The sequence below is a fragment of the Priapulus caudatus genome, unplaced genomic scaffold (assembly GCF_000485595.1).
Source record: "Priapulus caudatus unplaced genomic scaffold, Priapulus_caudatus-5.0.1 Scaffold68, whole genome shotgun sequence".
NCBI lineage: Eukaryota > Metazoa > Priapulida > Priapulimorpha > Priapulimorphida > Priapulidae > Priapulus > Priapulus caudatus.
In genome coordinates, this window is record NW_014577129.1 from 146,503 (window position 1) to 168,472 (window position 21,970).

Sequence of the window (21,970 nt, forward strand, 5' to 3'; positions counted from 1 at the left end):
CCGACGCCAAAAGTTGTCGCCTCAGTGGGGCCGTACGGGCATGCCTTCTTTCAAACACTGTCTACGCGTACATAGAATGACTCGTAGCCCCCTAAATAACTATCTAAGCTATATAATTATCAAGAGCTAATAATACCGTAAGATGAACAACGAAGAAAACGGGAAAAATAGTGCTATTTCCACGACAACATTATTCTACGTCGGCCTGCGAGTCCTATGAAATAATTAATGGTATTGCAATTAAGCAAGAATTCTTTGGCTCTCGCAAAACAAGACCAAACCGCTGTCAATACGATACTCCTAGGCTGAGATATTGGATTATCTAATACCCTCCCCTGCACACCCGCTCGCATCGCAGCTTAATTCACACACACATGATGGACGCCGCAATGTTTTCTCAATTAACGTGCTACAACGCCCAGCTCAGCACTATATGGGTGTAGTAAGAGTACCAAAATTTGGGCATGTGACATCAATTATCAGCGGCTCCAAGCGTGACGGAAAACCGATAGCCGCAAAATGCTTAGAGGCGCGTGTAGGTTTGGTGACTAACTGTGGGTAGCGAGAGACGGCGAAACAGAGCGACGACGGCTTAGGAGCCAATATCCTCAGCCTACAGAGGAGTATCGTATGACAAGCGGTTGATCTTGTTTTACGAGAGCACAGAATTCAGCTGATGCAATACTTCATAACAATTATTCCTAGACTCGCAGGCCACAGTAGAAAATGTTGTAAGGTGAAATAGCAGCTATTTCCACCGTTTTCCGTTGTAACACTCAAGTATTATTAGCTCTTGCAATATATAATATATATATATATATATACAGTACACAATCTATTATCCGAAACCTCTTGGACGCAGAACACGTTCCGGATTTTCGGAATTTGTTAGGATTTTGGAAGAAAACCATTCAATCAATGGTAGTACAGTACAGATATACATACCGTATATTCGCCAACTAGCACAATACTAAAATCCCCATTTTTCAAGAGGCCAAGTGCTGTTACCAGACAGTACAAATATGTATGGTAATCGCCAAACACATAAATGTCTGAAAACCTTGTGCAGCCAAACGCGAGCTTTGGTGTGCAGGCACGACCTCCGCCACGACAAAAAACGATAGGTTTGTAGTAGCTTATTCGGTTTTCAGATTTCGGGCAAATAGATTGTAGTACTGTATATATATATAATACGTAATATACTAAGCCTTCCTCCCTCCATACGGTGCGCATAGCTTCGGTTGTCTTCTGACGTGCATCAGGTCGGAGCTTCGGTGTACGGGATACGGGGTCGGTAGATGTCGAGGTAAGGCCAGCAGACGCCCGGCATGATCCCTTCATTCGATCCCATCGCCAGGTCAGAAAAATGAACCCGTAACACCAGAGCCCCGGGGGTCGACTACATGCCTGCATTACCACAAAACGGCAGCACGCTTTCATAACAAGAGCCGGCAAGCGTCTGGCTCATCTGAGGGTCGTTGCTAACGATTATAAACTGCTAAACAAATTCAAGTCGTGCGTAGTAGCCAAGAAACATTTGTTAGGCGCAGATATGCCAGACACCGTGCGTACACATCATTGTTAGGAACCCACTTATCGCAGATGGAGGGTGGGGGGAAGGGTGGGGAGGGTGGGGGAAGGGGCGGGGGAAGGGGGGGGGGGAGGGGGAAGGGGAGGGTGGGGGAGGGGGCTCTAATAGCAAAAGCAGTCAGCTCCTCTGTACCAGTCAACATCCATGTTACTCGCATCTTGAGGGTCAAAAGGTTATCCGACACTTACTCTCGCATGTCGCAAGATGGTCCTTTCAATAAAGCCATAAAAATGCTAGGAATCACCGCTGAAACAAGGGAAAATGTTTTTTTCAATGGTGCGCCAGAAATGTCTGAAAAATCTGCCCTGTTGGCCCAGTTGACCTGTGACCTGTGACCTCCATTCGGCACAGTGATGCTTTCCAGGCCAAGATCTATACACGACCACGGGAGGCTAGGTCGAGCCGTTTAATTTGTGCCGCAATTCTGCATTCCCTCCCTTATACCTTTAAGTTAAGAGTAATGTCCCCTCTTTACAAGGACACCTCTTTTTGACCTTCTGACCTTTGACGCACCCAGCTTCGACATAACCCAAGCTCGTTTTGACGATCCACCCCAACAAGACCCGAATATCGTGAACCGTACGTCCCCGAGCGTTAAGATTTGTGCCCAACATGTTTGACGGACGGACACCGAGCGGACGACCGTACGACCGACGGACGGACCGAATCATGCGATTCCTACAAGCTGCATCTGACTAATGTCAGATGAGCTAAAATATAATAATAAAATATTAATTTTAATAATAATCATCATAATAAAAAAATATATAATAAAAATTAATAGCCATGGTTTCGTCGCTCCAGGCCCAACTCACTCACTAGATTAACGAAGACCATGCTAAACGCGCAGCGTAGTACGTGGGAGTAAATGCACGTGCAAGTGCTATGGTAACAGTATAAACATATGGTTTAGCTGCTGTCGACCTATTGATGCAACTATAGGTGCGCCACTCAAGGAGGAAGGCAAAGTGATATCTCTTATATATCTTCCTGAACCACAAGCAACAGTTACTGATTAGGGTGATTAAAATGTTGCATATATAACCGATTCATAATGGGTGATTTCACCTGGTGATATGATCGATTATTGTTAAGGGTGCTGGTACCGGTTTGTGAGCATGCGACTGTCGGCGCTGAGTGTGAACATGGCGACATGAAGATGCCTCGGTAGCGCCCCCTCTGCTAGCGCCAAATCCTGCATCTTCGCTGCAATCTCTGCATCTCCCTCCTACAACGCAAAAACACCATTATGCGATGAAAAATATATATGGAGTACTATTTTGCTCTTCCGTACAGGAATTTTGAAAACATTACTTACTTATTGTTATAAACATTATGTATTATGCAAAGCAGTATTGTAGTATTGTAACTAAATGTTTTAAGGAACTAATAATGGATTAACCAAAATCATAACATTTTTTGCCAGTAGTGATTGCATGTTTTATATCATTCTGATCTAATGATGGTGATAGCCAAGTATGAACTGTACAAACAAACGTATAATGCTAAGAAAACAGCCATATTATCAGGAGTGTATAACGTAGAGATCTACATTATACACTCGAGATATTATGCACATTAGAGGGATAGTATACCTCAATGATAGCCTTCATCACCATACCAGCACCTTTCACGATGGCCAACGAAGGATGCTGCAAGATAAAAACATGATTTATTCCTTATACTGTACATGTAAGAAGAGAAAAATCACTGCCGAGTCTGTCAAAGTTACGTAAACAATCAACATTTCCATCTACTTTTCTCAGCCCTCTCCGTTCCCCAAACGAATTTATCCAGTAGCACAAATTCATCAGTAATGACAAACTACACAGTTAACCAAATAGATGCCTCAACTACACTCAACCACTCACGTTGTGACAACGTAACCACATTACAAATAAGAATCGTCCCCATCTATAAAAATTCGAGCTAATGATCATAGTGTACACAACTAGCACACGTACGTTGCCTGTACCAAACTACCGAGGCCGAGAGTCGTAAAGCCACGCACCTGGCCACGCCACGCCACGCCCACCCCCATCTGTAAAACCTCAAGCTAATGATCGTAGTGTACACAACTAGCACATCTTGCCTGTACCAAACAATTGAGGTGACAATAGTCGTACGGGGCCACACACCTGGAACAAGCGGAATATGCAGCGTCCGTGCGAGGCCGCCATCTCTAACAGTGTGTCGAACTGTGTGCCGTCAGTAGTCTCACTGTACGGAGCGCACAGCGTGAACGTCAGGAAATCCAACATGGCCGATATGACGAGCGAGCCTCTATCGCTGACCTGCGGGAAAGCAGACGACATTTAGTCGCGTTGTTTAATCTCTGGTTTCAACGCAGTTTTGAGCGCATTGTGAAAACATTGAACGCGACGAGGTTCGTGAGTACAACGAACGTGGGATCGAGGCATTTCGTAAAGTCGCCACGAGGGAGGTGTGCACTGCATGTGCACGCGCAGAAGACGTTACTCAAACGTTCTTCAACGGATAAATAACGAATAAATAAGGATCGGTTTAACGCAGTGTTTCGTCGTGAAAACATTGAACACGATGAGCGTGTCGCACTAGGCGACTCGTGAGTAAGACAACTGTGAGAGGCATTTCGTTAAGTCGCCACGAGAAGAGAGATGTGCTGCTCTGTGACTCACCACACACGTTGTGAATATATCCAGCAGATTCTCGAGAAACAGCTTCGACGATAAGATGGAGCTTTTATTCAGCTGCTCCTGCCTTAGATCGTAGTCATCGTGCATCGGCTAACAAAACATCATCACGCATAGTTATGTAAACCGAAATTATACTTATTATTATTATGTCAAATGTTGTAACGTTCCCCCAATTTCTGGTCAAAAACGAAAAAACTTTGAGCATGAAAGGTTGATAGAACGTAGAAAAGTTTATCGACTTGTCGACTTTTCTATAATGTAAACCCAGCTTAACTTTCACAACTGTCAGCGACTCTTATCACTAGGTCTATTCTACATGATAAGGAATGAACAACATGGCTACTAAATCTGCAAAGGCCTAATCAATGGTTTTACATTGCATAAACCGAAGATGGAGTTTCTCTGCATTACAACGTCTGGGCGAATTCCTGGACCACATCATCGCATCGATGTCCTTACCTGCATGAGTGTGTTGATCATGTCGATAGCAGCATGCGCCACGCCAGCGTCTTTTCGCTTCAATGCCTTCACGACCTTCATCCCGACCTTCTCCCGAAACCTGCAGCATTATATAGCCTCTATAAGAACATCACCTCTGGATTGATTTGGCTCTGGTGTTAGCTCTTCTCAAAGAAATGTTGATGAGAAGACCAACAATGCTTAGTGATTACTTTACCATTACTTCTTACCGACTGATACTATCACAACACTTTCATGTATAATCTCACTTTTAAATGAGGACTTTTTATTTAACTTTTACGTAAGCTTCCCAATCACACGAGAACCAATAAATTTGTATACTAGGGTATATATGTACCCGATACATGTCTCTAAGGAAAGCTATCTTGCGTCCATCCAGCACTTTTGCAACAATCGTGCCTTTTGATTGCCTACCATAGATTACTCGGGCAGTTCAACGAATGATGCTGCGCTCGCACCACACCATCACCGTCTCCAGTGTGCCATCTTACCTAGGCAGTTTGGTGAAAGCTGCGAAGCCAGCCTTGGAAGCAAATTTGTGCCTTTTGAATGCCTACCATAGATTACTCTGGCTGTTCAACCTAACGATGCTGCACTCACACCACACCATCACCACTGTCTCCAGTGTTATACTACCTATTATACCCTACCATCTTACCTAGGCAGTTTCGTGAAAGCTGCGAATCCGGCCTTGGAAGCTGCGAGGCGCCGCAAGGCGTGGAACTGGTTCTCTAGCTGCTCGCCTGTGATCCTGTCCTGATCGCCCTCCATCGTGAGCAGCGCTGCTAGCGCCGTGTAGATCAACTTCTCCTTGTTCTCCGCAAACAGACCCTGCATGTACAACTATAGTTAGTAACTGGTAACGATGTGTGAGAGAGACTTGGAGTGGCAACCTTGCATGTACAACTATAGTTAGTAACTGGTAACATCTCCATCTATCCCAGTCTGTCTTCTTCGTCGTGCAAACCTTTGATCCCGTCCATCCTAGCCTGTTTTCCCCGACATGCTAGCCTGTCTTCCTCATTCATATCAACCTGTTTACTCCCTTCATTCCAGTCTCTCAACATCTATGTATCCCTGTGTATACCCTCGTTCGCATAAACTTGAGCCCCCCCCCCCTAACACACACCATATACGTATCGCTGTTTTTCTGTCCGGCAGGAACCCGTCGTCATAACAAAATTTCAGAGAAGATAAAACCCGAACCGTCATGAGATTAGTATACTGCGAAAAAGAAATTGAAAAAATATTCTGTGATGAAAGATGAAGAATGATTAAATTCAAGAAGACGATTAAGAAACCGTTGCCAACGTGGTTGATGATGATCAATGGAAAATTAAGATTGGAGAGGGTGAAACGTCTTAAAATATAGAAGCACGCGTGATATGATATGATAGACAAATGGGAACTGGCTTATATGGCACACGAGCGGGCGCGTATGAGCCATAGAATGGTATGAGCCAATTAACGTACGCGTCCGCGCACGTGCGCGCGGGTGTGCGTGACAGCGTGTACGCGCGCGCGCGCGTGTACAATGAAAAATGGCGGGCCAATCTCCAGTGAATGGAAGCCAAAGAACTACTGAGAATTTGAAAACACTCTGGCAGTATAGTGATTACTAGTGAATGAGATCTCAATTCACTAACTATAGTAATTAATTAGTAGATATATTGTGACCAAGTGGTAAAACATACAGTTACAGCAGTCATGAGCAGATCGTATGATCGTATGATCTACTGCCCACTGGATATCAGATGGATATATCACTGTTATATCAGGATACAAATTTAGGATATATATTATATTATTACACGATTTAATATTAAATTATTACATAATATTGCATATAACGAAAATATATTTGTTATATATATAATTAATATATTAATTAAATATATAATATTATAAATATATAGTATATATATATATTATATATATATAATATATTATCAGGAGATATTATGCATAAATTATTAATTGGTTGGAAAGTAACCGAGTTGTATTAAATTTAAAGAAAACAGAAAAACGATTTACAATATTGTTAAACCAAATTCATCATCTCTAATATTTTGTAGAATAAATAATTTTGTTGTTTTAGCTTTATATAGCAATAACTGTTTTATTATGAAATAAATGTAAAACTGGGTATAATCTTTGCAGACACCGTAGTAAGAATACTATCATGGCCGCTCCCACAGGAACTGCAGGTAAATTGTATTGTGCGTAATATTTTATACATTCATACTGTAGTTACGGCGTTCGCATTATATTATTGTGAAGTATAATGGTCCATCGCTTAATGAGTATCACCAGGGATGTTTGTAATCTATCGTAAAAATTCAAGTAACCAACTTCCACAAGTAACAAGTACAACTAACTAGCCTGCGAATCTGTGCCAGCTCAAACTCTCAATCACTACACTAGTAATATAATTGATAGTATTACTATTAACTATTATATTTAGTTCAAATATGTTGTAGAGCGGTGAACATGTATTATAATTTATATGTATTTAATATTGCACGTATTACTGTTTTGTATTACTATTATTAGTATTAGTATTACTGAGTACGTAGGCCTACGTAGGATTAATAGTAATACTATTACTTAGTATTACTAGTATTAGTATTATTACTTTTTAGTATTAAGATTACTATATCAGCAGTATTACTAGTTAGTAATAGTAATAAACCTAAAGTTATATTTGTCAACGTAGCCCTGTAGAAATTAAGGTCTGTGACAGTTAATTTCCGTTGTTTGATGTGGAGAAGGGTCCTGGAGCGCGTTTCACGAACTTCCGTTCGCTATTTTCTTTGCTATCTCCTCCGCTAACTCCCGAGTTGTCTGCTAAATAGCGGAGGACGCGTTTCACGAACGTCCGTTCGCTATTCCCTCCGCTAACTACCGAGTTTAGCGGACAACTTTAGCGGGAGCTCTGCCTGTCCCGCTAAGTTTAGCGGAGCACTCTATGGTGGAGAACTTTAGCGGACGTTAGTGAAACGAGCTGATTGATTAATTCAGGAGATTTGTGATTTAAACTAGCAGTTACTTACCTCTACAGTAGCTAAAGTATTTGGTGTGTGAGGGGGCGGCTTTTTTGGCCATGTTAGTTATGGAGTCGACGCAACTGCCTCTTCATGTGCTCTTGCACATTGCTCTGGGTACTGGCAGATATGCAAGCAGCAAGGTTCTATGTTAATGTGCATGGCTGACAGTGTGTGATTTATTGAATGGAAACCTAAATGCTTGTTAATGCACTGAGCCTGCAAGTTTTGATCCTCGCTAACCTTTATCCCCTAAAATAATAGATAACAGGTAACAGACATACTAGGTCTATGTAGGCTAGACTTGAATATTAACAATTTTTGTTCTGTATAATTTTTTATTGCAGTAGTACCTAGAAATTTTCGGCTGCTAGATGAATTGGAACAAGGTCAGAAGGGATGTGGCGATGGCACAATAAGTTGGGGCTTAGAAAATGACGACGACATGACACTTACTAGTTGGTCTGGAATGATAATTGGCCCACCAAGGGTAAGTATTATATTTATTCCTAAATTTCCCAGAATTAGCTATATTCACTCTTTTTGCAATCTCTATAGTCTAAAATAATGATCTAAAGGTAACATTTTATGAACTACACATTATCTTTCATCTTTATCGTTTTTCCAGACTGCATATGAAGCTAGAATGTACAACTTGAAAATTGAGTGTGGTCCAAATTATCCAGAAGAGCCACCACATGTCAGGTTTATAACTAGGATAAATATGAATGGCATTAATGTTCAAACTGGAATGGTAAATATTGATTTGTTTGTTAGTATTCAATTAGAAATTATTAAAGGTAGCTGCTTCTTTAAATTCAGTAAAAATACGCAACTACTTTCAGTACGTCTGTGTACTCATCATCCGTCGATTTACCTCACTAATTACTTTGTTAATACTTCCATTTGCTTTTTTATTTTTACTACATTTTTATGACATTGAAATACCGATTAGAGTGAGGTGCCAAAGAATCCTAGGGATCTTTTATGGTGCTAATAAGTAACCTGCAGTGCCTCTTTTCCTATCATGTAATTCTTGTTTGCATTACACAGGTTGACAGACGCTCAGTACAGATCCTAACCCGCTGGCAGAGGAATTTCTCCATCAAGAACTTGCTGCAGGAGCTGCGTCGGTTGATGACGCTGAAGGAGAATGCGAAACTGCCGCAGCCCCCGGAAAGCAGCTCCTACTAGCGCCGTGCTGCAATCGTGATAGAGCCCGGGAATATTCGCCGAGTGCAGTTCCTGGCGATGAGCAGGATGTGAACACACTCAGATTTCCAGGGTAGAAAAATTCATGCTGATTGAATAGGGTCACAAACATGGGACGATGGCATGGTAACGGTTATATCGTTGGCTACCTAATGGAAGATAGAAATAGGAAATTGAAAACGAGTGGCACTGCATTCGTGATGCCTCTTTTTGCGACCGTCTTTAATTCTCTGCAGTCAATTCGTTTGAGTTGCGAACTCGCTTGTCTGCTTAATTGGCGAGCCGTGTGTACATGCTTAAATGCACAGGTGCATACACTGGATTGATGTACAATGTCCAGTCCCTGTGCCATTGCTACAAAGAAAGAAATGCATGGCTAGCATTGATTTCTAATGATTGGAATGTTCTAGCTGTCGAAAAAGAATTTGTTGACACAATAACAGGAAGTGTAAATTCGTTTGCAAATCGAGATGGTGTGCAGGCAATGAGCCGTCGTTCCCAAGGTGTCATCTCCCTTGTGCACTCTGTTTCTATACCAACTTGACTAATTATTTTCGTGTTTGTATGTTGTACTGCGTACCTGTGGAAATGACACTCGTACTCAAATGCAACGCGCACTGGCAGTTAAACGTCCATGTTTTCATTCACTAGTACAAATGTGTGGGAGGGTGGGTGGGTGATATCTTCTGTGTGGGGCATAATGGGCATGTATTATATCAAAAATTCGCATTTATTCAGTGTAGCTACAAGTACACTCTGTTAAGTAGATTCGCCATCCGATATTATACAGTTAGTGCCTCTTGCAATAGAGTTTGAGGACCCTGTCAAGCATCACCTCTTTAGTGAATGCCATCCAAGTTTCACATAAGAAAGTAAATAGGCCTGGTCAGAGAATGTTCTCTATGAGATGATAGCTTACACTATTTACCAAAATTATGTAAGCATCATTTGTTTATTTTATATCCAATATATATTTTGGCTGGCCAGTCATGTCATAGGGCAGGGTCATTGTATTTCAGCATCACAGCAGGAGTTTTAACGATAAGGTGGCAACAATTTGAACTGGATATATAATAAGGTTCCCCATTGTCAATCCCTTGTTGTGGGATAAAGTTACTATTTATGATATAATTAAGTATTTGCTGTATATTACGTTTTGAATTATGAGACAATTAACGAAACCCCAAGAAAATGGCACATAGATGCTCACCACTTATGCCATTTTGTATCTTACTTATTAGTACAGTCGGATTGCCTTTTGTACACTTAAACCAGGAATGTGTGAAATTTTCAATATCCATGCTTCAATTTCCCACTTTTTTATTACATATGCCAATTAGTAGATTGATGAAGGCAACCAATATGCAGGCTCATTTCACCAGTGAACACATTGTTTACTTTCCATCACTGGGGTTTATTTCTGTTTAGTTGGAACCGTAGTGTATAAAAAAGCTACAAGCAAGTTGTCTTCAAAAATAAAAAATCGGTACCCTAAAAATACCTTTAATTGTCTGTGTTAATTACATGGTGACTGAAGAGTGTATACATACAGCTTTATCATAGTTACGAAACGATACTACATTAAATGCAAATTAATGTGAAACAACATGTATGCTACTAAAAATGTGTAAAACAAAATCTTACAATTTCTGACAACTTGGAACTTGCTACAGGATAATGTGACAAGAAAAGAACTGCTCGGAATAATACTCATTTGACAATAAACTTCAATGTGAAGACAGGGCAGGCAATTTAAAACAAAGTGCATTTTTTCATCTGCTGTAAATCAAGTTTGCAGAACTGGTTATGCCATGAAACGAATGGATTAAATACTTTTAATAGACAACACCATAAACACTGCACATTCGCCCAGTTATGAGAATGGACCTATCGTAACTGCTTATTTGGTTGGCTATTCTCTATAATATGTAAAGGTCTAGTACACAGTTTTCAACATGGCCTGTTTGTATGTGAGCCACGCACCACGCGTAACACAGTTTGCCAAACATGATCTATAACGAACAAACATACATGCTGAATGACACCGCAGTATTACAAAATATTAATCGACGTAGAGAAAATTTGCAGTATTGTGTAGTTAAAACTGCACGATACACAATAACAATGAAGTATAAACAGTTCTAGTAGCGAATGCATGACACCTATTTCAGGCTGTTAAAAGTTTAGGCTGACATTGCATAGCTCATCTATACCTAGTCATCCAGACAGGTGACACCTTTCGTACATAGGGACAATATGGATGGCATACGAAGTTCCAGTCAATGTAGACGGTTCCAGACAATGTTCCACGATGTGTGTCATACAGATGTTACCAACATATTGTGATTTAAATGTGTGATGATCATGTATTTAATTTAATTTGGGCAATGGCACAGCTCATTCTAAAACACAATTGTTGCACATGACAAAATTTACAATGGAACAACAAGATCTTTAAAAACCATATAGCGATGTTTTCCATTACTGCTCACATGTAGACAAAGTTGAATCTGAAACAAATAATATTAGATTATGGTAACATATTTACTGCAGCATAATTATACTATCTTATTGTTTCCCTGAAACTAACAGTTGTCATGGAAGCCTAATGTAGATGATTCACTTTCAAATATAACAAACCTTACAACATATTGCCATATTCATTTTCCATATTGTGCAGAACATTCTACCAAGAGTGGATTAACTGTAGAGCGAACAACGATACAAACTAATAATACGAAGGTTCTAAGACATTTTATCGGTACTCTAGACAATTGCTGTTACTCAAACAATAACGGTAGGTATCATGAAAATGGTGAAAACACCGGAAAACTCTCGTAATAATTATTTTAATAGTTCGCTCTGTAACAAGCAATTACAACCACATAGTCTAGATGCACCTATTGTTCCTTGCACATACACACAATGAACATTGCACATCTTGGGTAATTTAATTATTCACATTCATCAAACCATAGTCAATGAGTAACGGGAACATACAGCTTCCCTTCAGGTACAAACGGCAAAAAAGAGTACATCAAAAGGGGAACATGTGGAATGTAGCCGTGGTAGCTGTGAGAATCAGAGATTGATGCATGTTTTTGCCCCTGTGGCTCGGCTCAGGAACTTTGCAGCGACAAGCGGTTAGTCGTATTGAATAAAGCAAGCAGCCCTGATTATTTATAAAGTAGTAAATTGTTAAAACTATGTGCATGTTACTTAATTCTACTAAATCTAAAATAAGGTTGACAGTTTTCATCATTTTCACCCTACTGTATACCTGCTCTTGATTCGATCTATGTGCAAAACATTAGAGAGCCAAGTGCACTTACTTAATCATTACTCTTTAAAAGAGGAAAATAGAATGGAGATATCTTTACAGTTTAAAAGAGCAATTGTTACTTTTGCTATGTGTATGTTGGTACCTGCTGAGAGCCTGTGGCAGGCTTGAGATGATAGGACCGTAGCCTGGAGAATTGTCGAACAGCTCAAACAAAGGCGCAGCTACCAATTTGTAGTTCTTTGGGACAGCAAATAATGCTAGAAATAACAATATGCTTGAATTACAGGAATTATTTACACTCCAGATCTAGTCTGTAAATGTAGTTACAGTTTACATGGTGGCTTTTCAATGTAATGTTGCAATTACACTTAGCTATACATAATCTGGCATAGATCTTCTATTGAATACAATAAATAACTACTGTAAAGAAACCAATTTTCAACGTGATACTAACCCTTCTCTGGGAGTTGTACTAAGAAAAGCTTTTTATGTTCTTTCGGCTTGGTTATATGTGCAGGAATGTATGGATATTGGGGTGCTTCAAAGTTGGGCCGCCACCAGTTACCGATCGTATCTTCTATGACCCACTCATGCTGAACCCCATCTTGTCTGCCTAGGGTTTCTGTCATCAGCCTCTTCAATCCATCCACCTCATCTTCTCCTGTCTTTAATTCTCCTCCTGGTCTGCAAAGAAGGAATAATTGATATCAGACCGATACATATCAGTAAGTACAACAAATATGTTATCTAGCTTATCAGGAATAGAAATTAACTTGAAATTAAATTTTTACCTTACCTATACTTATAGCACAACTTAAAATTTCATAGCCTGGATTTACCACATGAAGTAGGAAAAATGTGCATATTTTCAAAATATGCTCTACAGCCATATATTAATTGAGCTACTAAATTATTAGAAAGGGAAGTAACTAATTTCATCATCCCTAAAGTAATAAACACCACTGTCAATAATGACCTCTTTATTAAAAGCAAAGAACTTCAACCATGTCGGATGCAATATCTTGTAGTTTTTGTAGCTCGTTAAGTTAATAGCCTGCCAGGCTCCCGGACTAGCGCTAATTTCAACCCTCTGTTTATTCTTATGTCTTACAATTTAAAAAATGTTGTTCCGAGCTGCAGCAGTAGGACGTGTGGGAGACCATGTTCATGTACAAGCAACACACCCTCTACCGAACGACGCATGCCTATCTTAACGAAGTCCTCCCTCATCCTCTGAAATCTCGCTTGCACCGACGCATCCTTCTCATAGAGAGCTTCCTTTGTACCAAACGTGTAATTTGTGAGTGGATACCTAAAACAAACAATGAATAAAATCAATCTAATTTATCGCCTGAAATTACATTACAATACAGATATCTTTGCACTACACTTATATAGCTATAAGGAGATCTACCATACAGACTACACAGCCAAATATGGAGAGGCCACGTTGAAAACCAGAACCGAAAACCAAAAGTTGTTCCGACCTCTAGCGGCGACAACAGCGAATAACAGCGCAATTCATCGGCAATTTTTCTCCCGCTTACCTAGATTGATAGTCACATGATTGAAAATGGCACCGTTTGATTGGATGATGAATTGTACATTGGGGCGACTCATTCGCCGACCCGGACACACTAGCCGAATGTAGTCGCGCGACTGAAATATTCGCCCGATTTTCGATACGGGCGATTCGCCCGGCTCAGTCGCCGGTGAAAATTGCCTAGTGTCTCGGGCTTGAGAAAACTATCTTTGCCCTTGCTATATGTTTACCGCTTAATCAGGACCACTGTTTAATCGGGTAATTTTCATGGTAACTGACCTGTCTTGATAAAGCGGGAACCACTGTATTGAAATTGAGTGTGGTTGTTCTCTGCTGTGAATTCGCACTGTTCAATGTTCTGCACCTGACTGAGCCAGTAACTAGTACTAGTAGTCGATACCAGAGTAAGGGTAGTAAAAACCGTTAATCATAATAATAAAGTGATAATTCAGCATATAAACGTAGCCTAGTCTACCTACCGCTATCAACGACAAGTGCCGCAGAGCGACAGCGCTCAACTGATGTGTACTGTAGCCGGGTATTCTTCTGATAAACTCACTGGCAACCGAATCAAGTGCGCCCTCCCACTTTATCATTATCATTATCATTACCTTTATCATTATCATTATCATTACCTTTATCATTATCTTTATCATTACCATTAACATTTTCATTATCATTATTACTACTGTTGTTGTTTTAGTCACATTACATTGGCGGCAAGTGTAAGAACATGAGCTTGCAAGCTCCTCACCATCGACTAAGTACTATTGCGGTAGTAGTCAGTGTAAGTCACACTAGCATTAGGTGTGCATACCTAACGGCTGTGTCAGGAACCTCAGGTGTACACTCTCCACCTCTTCGTCGACGGGCACCGTGAACGGCCCGAGACGATAACCGCGCGGTGTCACGCACATCTTCACGTGCACGGCTCGATTCCCGGACGCTCGCACTCCATCTAGCACGCTAGCCAGCAGAGCGTCCCTAGAAACAGACGGCAACTATCTGTCTGAGAGTTGAGCGAGAATACAATATATATACATATATATATATATATAATATATATTATATATACATACAATACAATACATATATATATATATATATGTATAAGTACGTAAAATATGAATTGAGTATGATTGATAAACGCCATCCGTTACAACGGGGCAACTCTTACATCTGACAACCATTTTGTAATTGACACGCTTCGAGCCACGTCCTGCTTAGCACTTGCTGAAGGACATTAGTGAATTGTAGTTATATGTCACCTTTTAGTAAACCTCTTCATCATCAGCTACAGAGCACGTTCATGCACACTGTATTACTGTATGTAAGCATGTGTTAATTACTATATGTTAGCATGCATTACTTATCCGTCTTTCAATAGAGCTGATGCGACCAATGCGTTTTGATATTCCGAGGTAAGCCAATTAGGTGACTAATTTATACTCAACTTCAGGACGTAATAAACTCCTTAAAATAAATATTTATCTCTTTCGTTCTTGCTCCCGCTCCCACTCCAAACCCCTGACCCTCCCCCCTCCTCGCCATTTCTCTCCCATTCCCTCTCTTACCCTTCCTCCCTGTCTCTCTCTCTTACTACCCTCCAACATGTAGTGTATCTTCCATAACTACATTACAAGACCATGGAAAAACTGTTAAGCTAAGTTTTTGTAACTTCACGAATCACCTGAGAATATTTTGACTCATAGAGAAATCACCACAAAATGAGTTTGCCACATAGTAGCGCTTACCTATCTGTAGATGTGTACGACCTGACCTGACCTTTCACGTACTCAACAGAAAACATCTGTGGATTCCCTTGACTTCTAACTAATGCAAATATCTATAAACAACAAAACGAGCAACATCAGCCCACAGTACATCTAGAAATACAATCTTGGAGTCAGTATAGAAATACACGGTAAATTTCATCAGGTTCGCAAGCAATATTACACACTAGCAGCAAAAGTATTTCGCATAAATTCACAATAACTACAATACATACAATGAATCGCGAGTAATCGAATAATTTGCAGTCACTTACATCACATAAAGGTCTCAGCGTAACGATGTGGTACGTGGTAGGATCTCTCTCAATGAGACACGTCTCAGTGAGACACAAAAGCCGCCGCACGTGCTCATTCTACATGACACAGAAAATATGTATTAACCAGATCCCGACAACATGGGACGGCATTAACACAAGTCACAACAACTACTGCAGCTGCAGAAACTGCCGCAAAGCATAATCACTATATGTTTTTACGCAAAAACACAAATTTGTGCCGCAATTCTGCATTTCCTCCCTATACCTTCCAGCTTCGACATCCCAACTCGTTTTCGGATTACCCCCCCCCCCACGTCCCGAATATCGTCGTCACCGAAAAATCGTGACCTAACATCAAGCGATTAAATTTTGTGCCCCAAATCTGTTTGACGGACGCACGGACGGACGCACGGACGCACCCCGGCCTCAATGAGATTCCTACAAGCTTCATCTGACTATTTACAGATGAGCTAAAAACACTACTCTTTCCAAAAGTATTATCAGGCCATTCAAGATCTTACTAGGCATCCCTACATACCATTTCCTATATTTCACTCCTATATACAGATCATCTATGCTAAATCATCCCATATACATGTATCTATTCTCTAATATACATCTAATAATCTATACAGCATTTCCCTATTGGATGTCAGAGAGGAGTAGACTTCGATATACAATGTGTTCCAGGGCAAGTGCTTACGATTGTTACGATGGTTAACTCCTTCTGCACGACAAAACTCACCCAGCTTGAACGTCACTGACTTCTCGTCGCTAAACCTTTCCAAACTATGCTTAGCGCTGCAACGACTCGAACTCCCACGGTCCATTAGGGCAATATCTCAGGCTGCACCCCGACCCTCCAACGCGTGCTCGATCACACCTCTGCAAGATTCTTCACTGCGCTCAGAACGCGAAGATCTGAAAATCACATGACAATCAATTACAGGGGGATTGAGAAGGCATCGAACACTTCTCGTCGGTCTGCTGGCTAACGATACGTCGAACATAACGACGAAGAATCAATGATAGCTATGTGGTTACTTACGCATCCGACTAACTTACATATACTTACCTTAAGCTATATACTTGGCAATATTGAACGCGTAAAGTGATTACGTCACACAGTAAATAAGTAAAGAGTAAAAACAATTATTCCACAATTTTTCACAAAATCGTAAAAATGAATTCTGTTCACTTTTTAATGAATTAAATTGCTGCATTATACTTCCTATTTTACTATTCATTCGAAGTGTGAACAAACACTCGTGACTCAATAGCAAGCATGTATATGTCGCGATCAATAAATCAAATTGCCCAGTTTTTTTGAATGTTTTAACTAGTTGAAAAAATAAAATCTATCAGGTAAGACTTTGGAGGAACAATTTAGTGCTATTAGTAACATACTAAATGAAAAAAAATTGCATACTACCATAGAAAATTTGTGACATAGTCAATCTTAAATTTTTACGGAAATCACTTACCAGCCGTCCGAAATCCTCCGTAATGATACGGCGAAAAACCGCCCAGGTAGTCCTCTTATCTAGAAACAAACATCCGAACAATGTAAACGTGCATAGAATACTACGATTTTTACCAACGTGCACCTCTTGCATACAAAGCTCTCCCCTATCAGCCCATTCTGGCCACAATTACTTGTAAGCATAGATACTTTGTAGCTACACCTAGAGTGCATGCCTAAACTACTTCGCCATTCTTTCTAACCTATACTCTTGGTTTAAATGCAACTCCAATAACTCGCAGCATATTGCAAACCACTTGGGCAGCACAGTGGCGAGCGGCCCATAAGAATGCTTCCATGCCTCTTCTCCACACATGTCTAAAGGTACACTACAGTCAGACTATAGACTTGCATATGCTTCTTTTATATGCGCTTATTAAAAATAGCAAAAATCAATAAAGTTACAAAACTCAGCATAAGACACTTTCGTCCATTTGTATATTGATTAGTATACTCCTAAAACATATTTCTACCCGCACCTGAAAAAATGCTTCTTTCTTTTACGCGTAGCGTAACAGAAGCACCTTTCCGTTGTAAGTCCTTGATCTAAGCGAAGCTGCCCAACCTCAAAGCGAGTTGGTACCGCTTGTCAGACCAGTGATCCGGCTTGTCTGCATTCGTATTTCTTGAAAGCAAAAGTCATTTTCGTAAATTTAAAACATACCCAGAACAAGAAACCCATTGGATAATCAGAGTGAATTAGTTTGTTGATAAATAATACCATGACCATATTCCACATTAATAATTTAAATATAAATCATATATACCAGTTTTTGACAGATTTTCAATGTAGATATCTATCCTGATACAATTAATTGCAATCAAAGAAATCAAATGGTTAACAATCCAATCCAACCTTTTTATAAGCCACTTACAAGATTGTGTTTGTGAGTTCGGCAAAAAAGTTGTCCCCTGTACCTCTCAAACAGATTAATGTCAATAGTAACATTTATTCTTAGATGATATTGCTACACTGCATGCAGGCTCTACAAGCATGAAGGGAGTTCTAGGTCTCAGTGAGCTTAACATACACACAGACCAACGTGACACCTACCAAGCGATTGACAGTGTGTAACTCGAAACAATAAAAAAATCGCTAAATTTGATACAAAATGCATGAAGAGCCACGACTATTAACGGAGCTAAATTAAGTCCGTTGGCAATAAGGACTGCTACGCACCTCATGCAACTTTTCTAACCACTCCTCCTACTACCTCTCCCCTCACTCTCCTACACCACTAGCATTAGTAGGATTTTGTCCGTTCTCACTAGCGAAAATTTTAACTTGCAGACAGTAGGAGTACTTAGTCGCCGCATCAGCGACAAACGGTAGATGACTGAAGGAGAAAGAATTAATGCGCCTGCCGGGGCGTCCACGCGCGCCGCGACGGCAACCTGAGGAGGGCGGGCGCTCCTGTAAAAACGAGAGAGCAGGTTATAAAGTTGGAATGCTCGAGTACCCTAGGGGCCACCGAAAGGCGGTAATGCGAAAGAAAGAACGAAGGATCCGGTGGAGAGGCAAATGATAACAAATTAGGGTAAAAAGGGAAAGAGTAGTATTCATGGAATCCCAAGAGAGAGACCTGCGCGCAGTTGGGACAGCGGGTCCCCCCATCCTCCCTCCACACTAACGTCTTCAACCCAATTCACCATCAGGTCCGCCGGGGTCGCTCTCCTCATTCACTACCACAACCTAACACACCTCTCTCCACATCTGAACAGGTAGTAGTGTTTGCCTATGTCTCACAACGTGCGATTTTGGCCTGCAGCATCAGTTACGATACACGAACGACTAAACATGAGCAAAAAAAGATATGATTGATGTAGGATGTGAAATATATCTCGAAACGTAGACATAGGACCGTAACAGTTTATAAACGGTGACAACTACAGGTTTCATTTAATAATATAAACGGATAAATAGCACAGTCAAAACATTGTACACGTACCGGTTAGAAGGTCTGCAATCAGTCTCCCCCCTTACGTTTCTACACAAACTCGCGCCTTTTTAAGCCCGTCAGCATCCCCGCTCGCGACGTATTTTAAGCACTTATAATTAATTATGACGGCGGTAAATAGATACAATTAACCGTAGCGACTAAATATCCGATATATGGTACCAGGTAGTATTCGTTCACCACCTTTGACGGTTGCTGCCTAAATGATGGCCGTGTTGATAAAAACCCCCCCCCGCGTCGCCATTAAATCTGTTTGAAAGTTAATGTGATTTCGATACATATCTTAAAATAATATTATGTCCCACGCTAATTAATTAGACTAACTTACTCTGGGTCCATGCCGGCGGTCCCCTCTGAATCAATTTGACATTACTAGTGGCCAAATTCCAATTTCAATATGTAGCAATTTTACAAATTTCCCAATTCTCTATCTCAACGCTAAAACAGTCGTAACTACAATTCGAGCTTAAACACATTTTGATCCCACCCCCGTCATCCCCTGGCCAATAAAGCGTAACTCCAGCAATGCCCTATTAAAATGATGTAACAGCAAGACAGCGTGCTAAAAGTTCTTTAGCTAGAAAATTCCTCCAGAATGCCTTTTATAAAGATAAGTTACATCAAACTCATTTTTAGTATCACCATTTTCAGATCGTAAACAAGTATAGGTGCATCCATGATTCACGACTTCACTGTGATTTACACGAAACAGTAAACATGCATACATGTTATACACACGATATTGGCCCATCTAGGTTGATACACGAAGCAGTGAGAGTCCGTCCCAACACATGACGTTGAACTAACTAAAGGCTTCAGTGATCAAGATCGCTCTGCTGGTCTGATTGAGAAAATCTCTTATACGTTGGTCAGTCTCTTAGCCAACCTTTCGCTGATGGTAATTATCAAACTCATGGGTTCCCTGCGACCTTCACGTTTTGGCACAATACCTACAAATTCACTGTACGGCCACTAGAAGGAAAATTGCAAAATATTATAAGAGAGAAAGTATTAAAAATACCAATAACAAACATATCATTGCATTGTGGGCTAACTATTTTTAAATGCTAATGAAATGTTCACCATATCTTTTAACATTTCATCAAGTTCTGTATGATGTGTTAATGCCCACTTCGTGAGAAACTGCCAAGTCAGCATTATAAAAGCATATATAATGACGAGATGCTGATCTACCAAGAGGTAAGCTTCAGTGTAAGAACTAACATCAAGGAAAAAGCTAAAATATGGCCTTTACGACAGGTGTTATTAATATAAGAGTGGGCAACTCTACACAGGTCTGACATGCAATTTAATTTAATGGTGTGGTTGGAATATAACATAAGAGACAACTGTTACTTGCCTCGATTGTAAATAACTAGTGTAATAGGAACTACAACGTATTTTCATGAAAAATAGTGTTTAACAATATAACCACAATAGCTCAAGATAGAATCATGTCCAGTAATGGAACATAAAATCCTATATCCTAGATCCCACGTCCTTTGGACATCAATCTCTATTTCCTTGAACCACACAAGATACAAAAATTTTTACTGCCGGTTAATATTTCAAGTGTGTTAAGACTGTAAGTAGTTATGACCCATGTTCATACTGAGAATCTCGCTTAGTACTTGCCACTTCCATTAAGTATTACGTGAATGAGTAACAGCAATATCCTCGTTCTCATCTCATAAGAAGTCATTGAGCAGCTCTGAAATGCATAATTGTTCAAAATAAACGCCGCCCCCACCACGCTCGCCCATTGAGCATCAATCTAACATTTCAAAGTCCTCTCACAACCCTTACAACGATATAACCTTTATCAGTTGTTTTCTTAGAAAGATTATAATTTTGATAGATAAATTCAATATCCAGACCAGCATAGGGACAAACTGTCTTCTTCCTTACTTGCCAGATACTGGTCCCATTACAAGGTGACATAAACAGTCCAGCAATAGTCATATAAGGCCAAATAATGGGTCACCTCAACAGATCATTGCATGCGACACTAACATCATTCTTAACAAGATAGTAATTAATATATTAGCCAAATGTCAGGTACAACAGTTTTCTGCAAACGAGCCAAGCTATTAGTTTTATATGATGTATATACAAGTTTATTATTTTATAAGGTCTAGACACAATAACAGACTCTCCACTTTTCAATCTCAAGATAAACCGCCGATAGAATTCTAGTCCTCATCTACATTGGAAGTAAGACTGGGCGGCTGGATGCCTCAGCAAAAAATTTGTTTTTATATTGCCTGTGTAAAGAGATGCATTAAAAATCAAAGTATGTAAGCAGCAAGCGCAACGTATATTATGAGATGTATAACTAGCAAATGCGAACATAAACATAAACACGTCTTCTAGCTACGTACCACGTCACTTGCATCTATCCTATATTCTCGAAAAATCGCGATAGTGACAATCAACCTCAAAAACAGCTGGCGAGAACTTCCGGTTTAGTGTTTTAACAGAAGCGATACAGTTTCAACAATCACTAGATGTCATAATATGGTGCGTTCAACTTCATACAGTTTACACGTCAAGTCAAGTAAATCCGATCCAGACTTCCGAATGCGGAAACGCTCGCCTCAATAAATATCCGA

The 21,970-nt window shown here is 40.2% G+C and overlaps 2 protein-coding genes across 3 annotated transcripts in view; one reads left to right on the forward strand and one right to left on the reverse strand.

Moving 5' to 3' along the window:
• Positions 1-2,681: 2,681 nt before the first annotated feature.
• LOC106821301 (dnaJ homolog subfamily C member 13-like) overlaps positions 2,682-21,970 on the reverse strand; it is a 33,212-nt gene continuing 13,923 nt past the window's right edge. Inside the window, exons 8-20 of the mRNA XM_014826053.1 lie at positions 15,876-15,974; positions 15,583-15,674; positions 14,651-14,812; positions 13,397-13,597; positions 12,740-12,969; positions 12,428-12,542; positions 12,283-12,298; positions 5,405-5,577; positions 4,726-4,825; positions 4,249-4,356; positions 3,730-3,885; positions 3,187-3,243; positions 2,682-2,819 (exon numbers count right to left, since the gene is read on the reverse strand). Coding sequence (XP_014681539.1) covers positions 2,682-2,819; positions 3,187-3,243; positions 3,730-3,885; positions 4,249-4,356; positions 4,726-4,825; positions 5,405-5,577; positions 12,283-12,298; positions 12,428-12,542; positions 12,740-12,969; positions 13,397-13,597; positions 14,651-14,812; positions 15,583-15,674; positions 15,876-15,974 — 1,647 coding nt within the window. The remainder of the gene's footprint in view (positions 2,820-3,186; positions 3,244-3,729; positions 3,886-4,248; positions 4,357-4,725; positions 4,826-5,404; positions 5,578-12,282; positions 12,299-12,427; positions 12,543-12,739; positions 12,970-13,396; positions 13,598-14,650; positions 14,813-15,582; positions 15,675-15,875; positions 15,975-21,970) is intronic.
• Positions 6,884-9,662, forward strand: LOC106821321 (ubiquitin-conjugating enzyme E2 variant 1-like). Of its 2 annotated transcripts, none has more exons than XM_014826074.1 (4): positions 6,884-6,953; positions 8,138-8,280; positions 8,419-8,544; positions 8,844-8,984. In XM_014826074.1, the coding sequence occupies exons 1-4, from the start codon at positions 6,929-6,931 to the stop codon at positions 8,982-8,984; spliced, it is 435 nt and encodes a 144-aa protein (XP_014681560.1). In that variant the 5' UTR covers positions 6,884-6,928. The 2 variants fall into 2 exon arrangements, with proteins under 2 accessions (XP_014681560.1, XP_014681559.1); XM_014826073.1 differs by having other exon boundaries at positions 6,918-6,965; positions 8,844-9,662.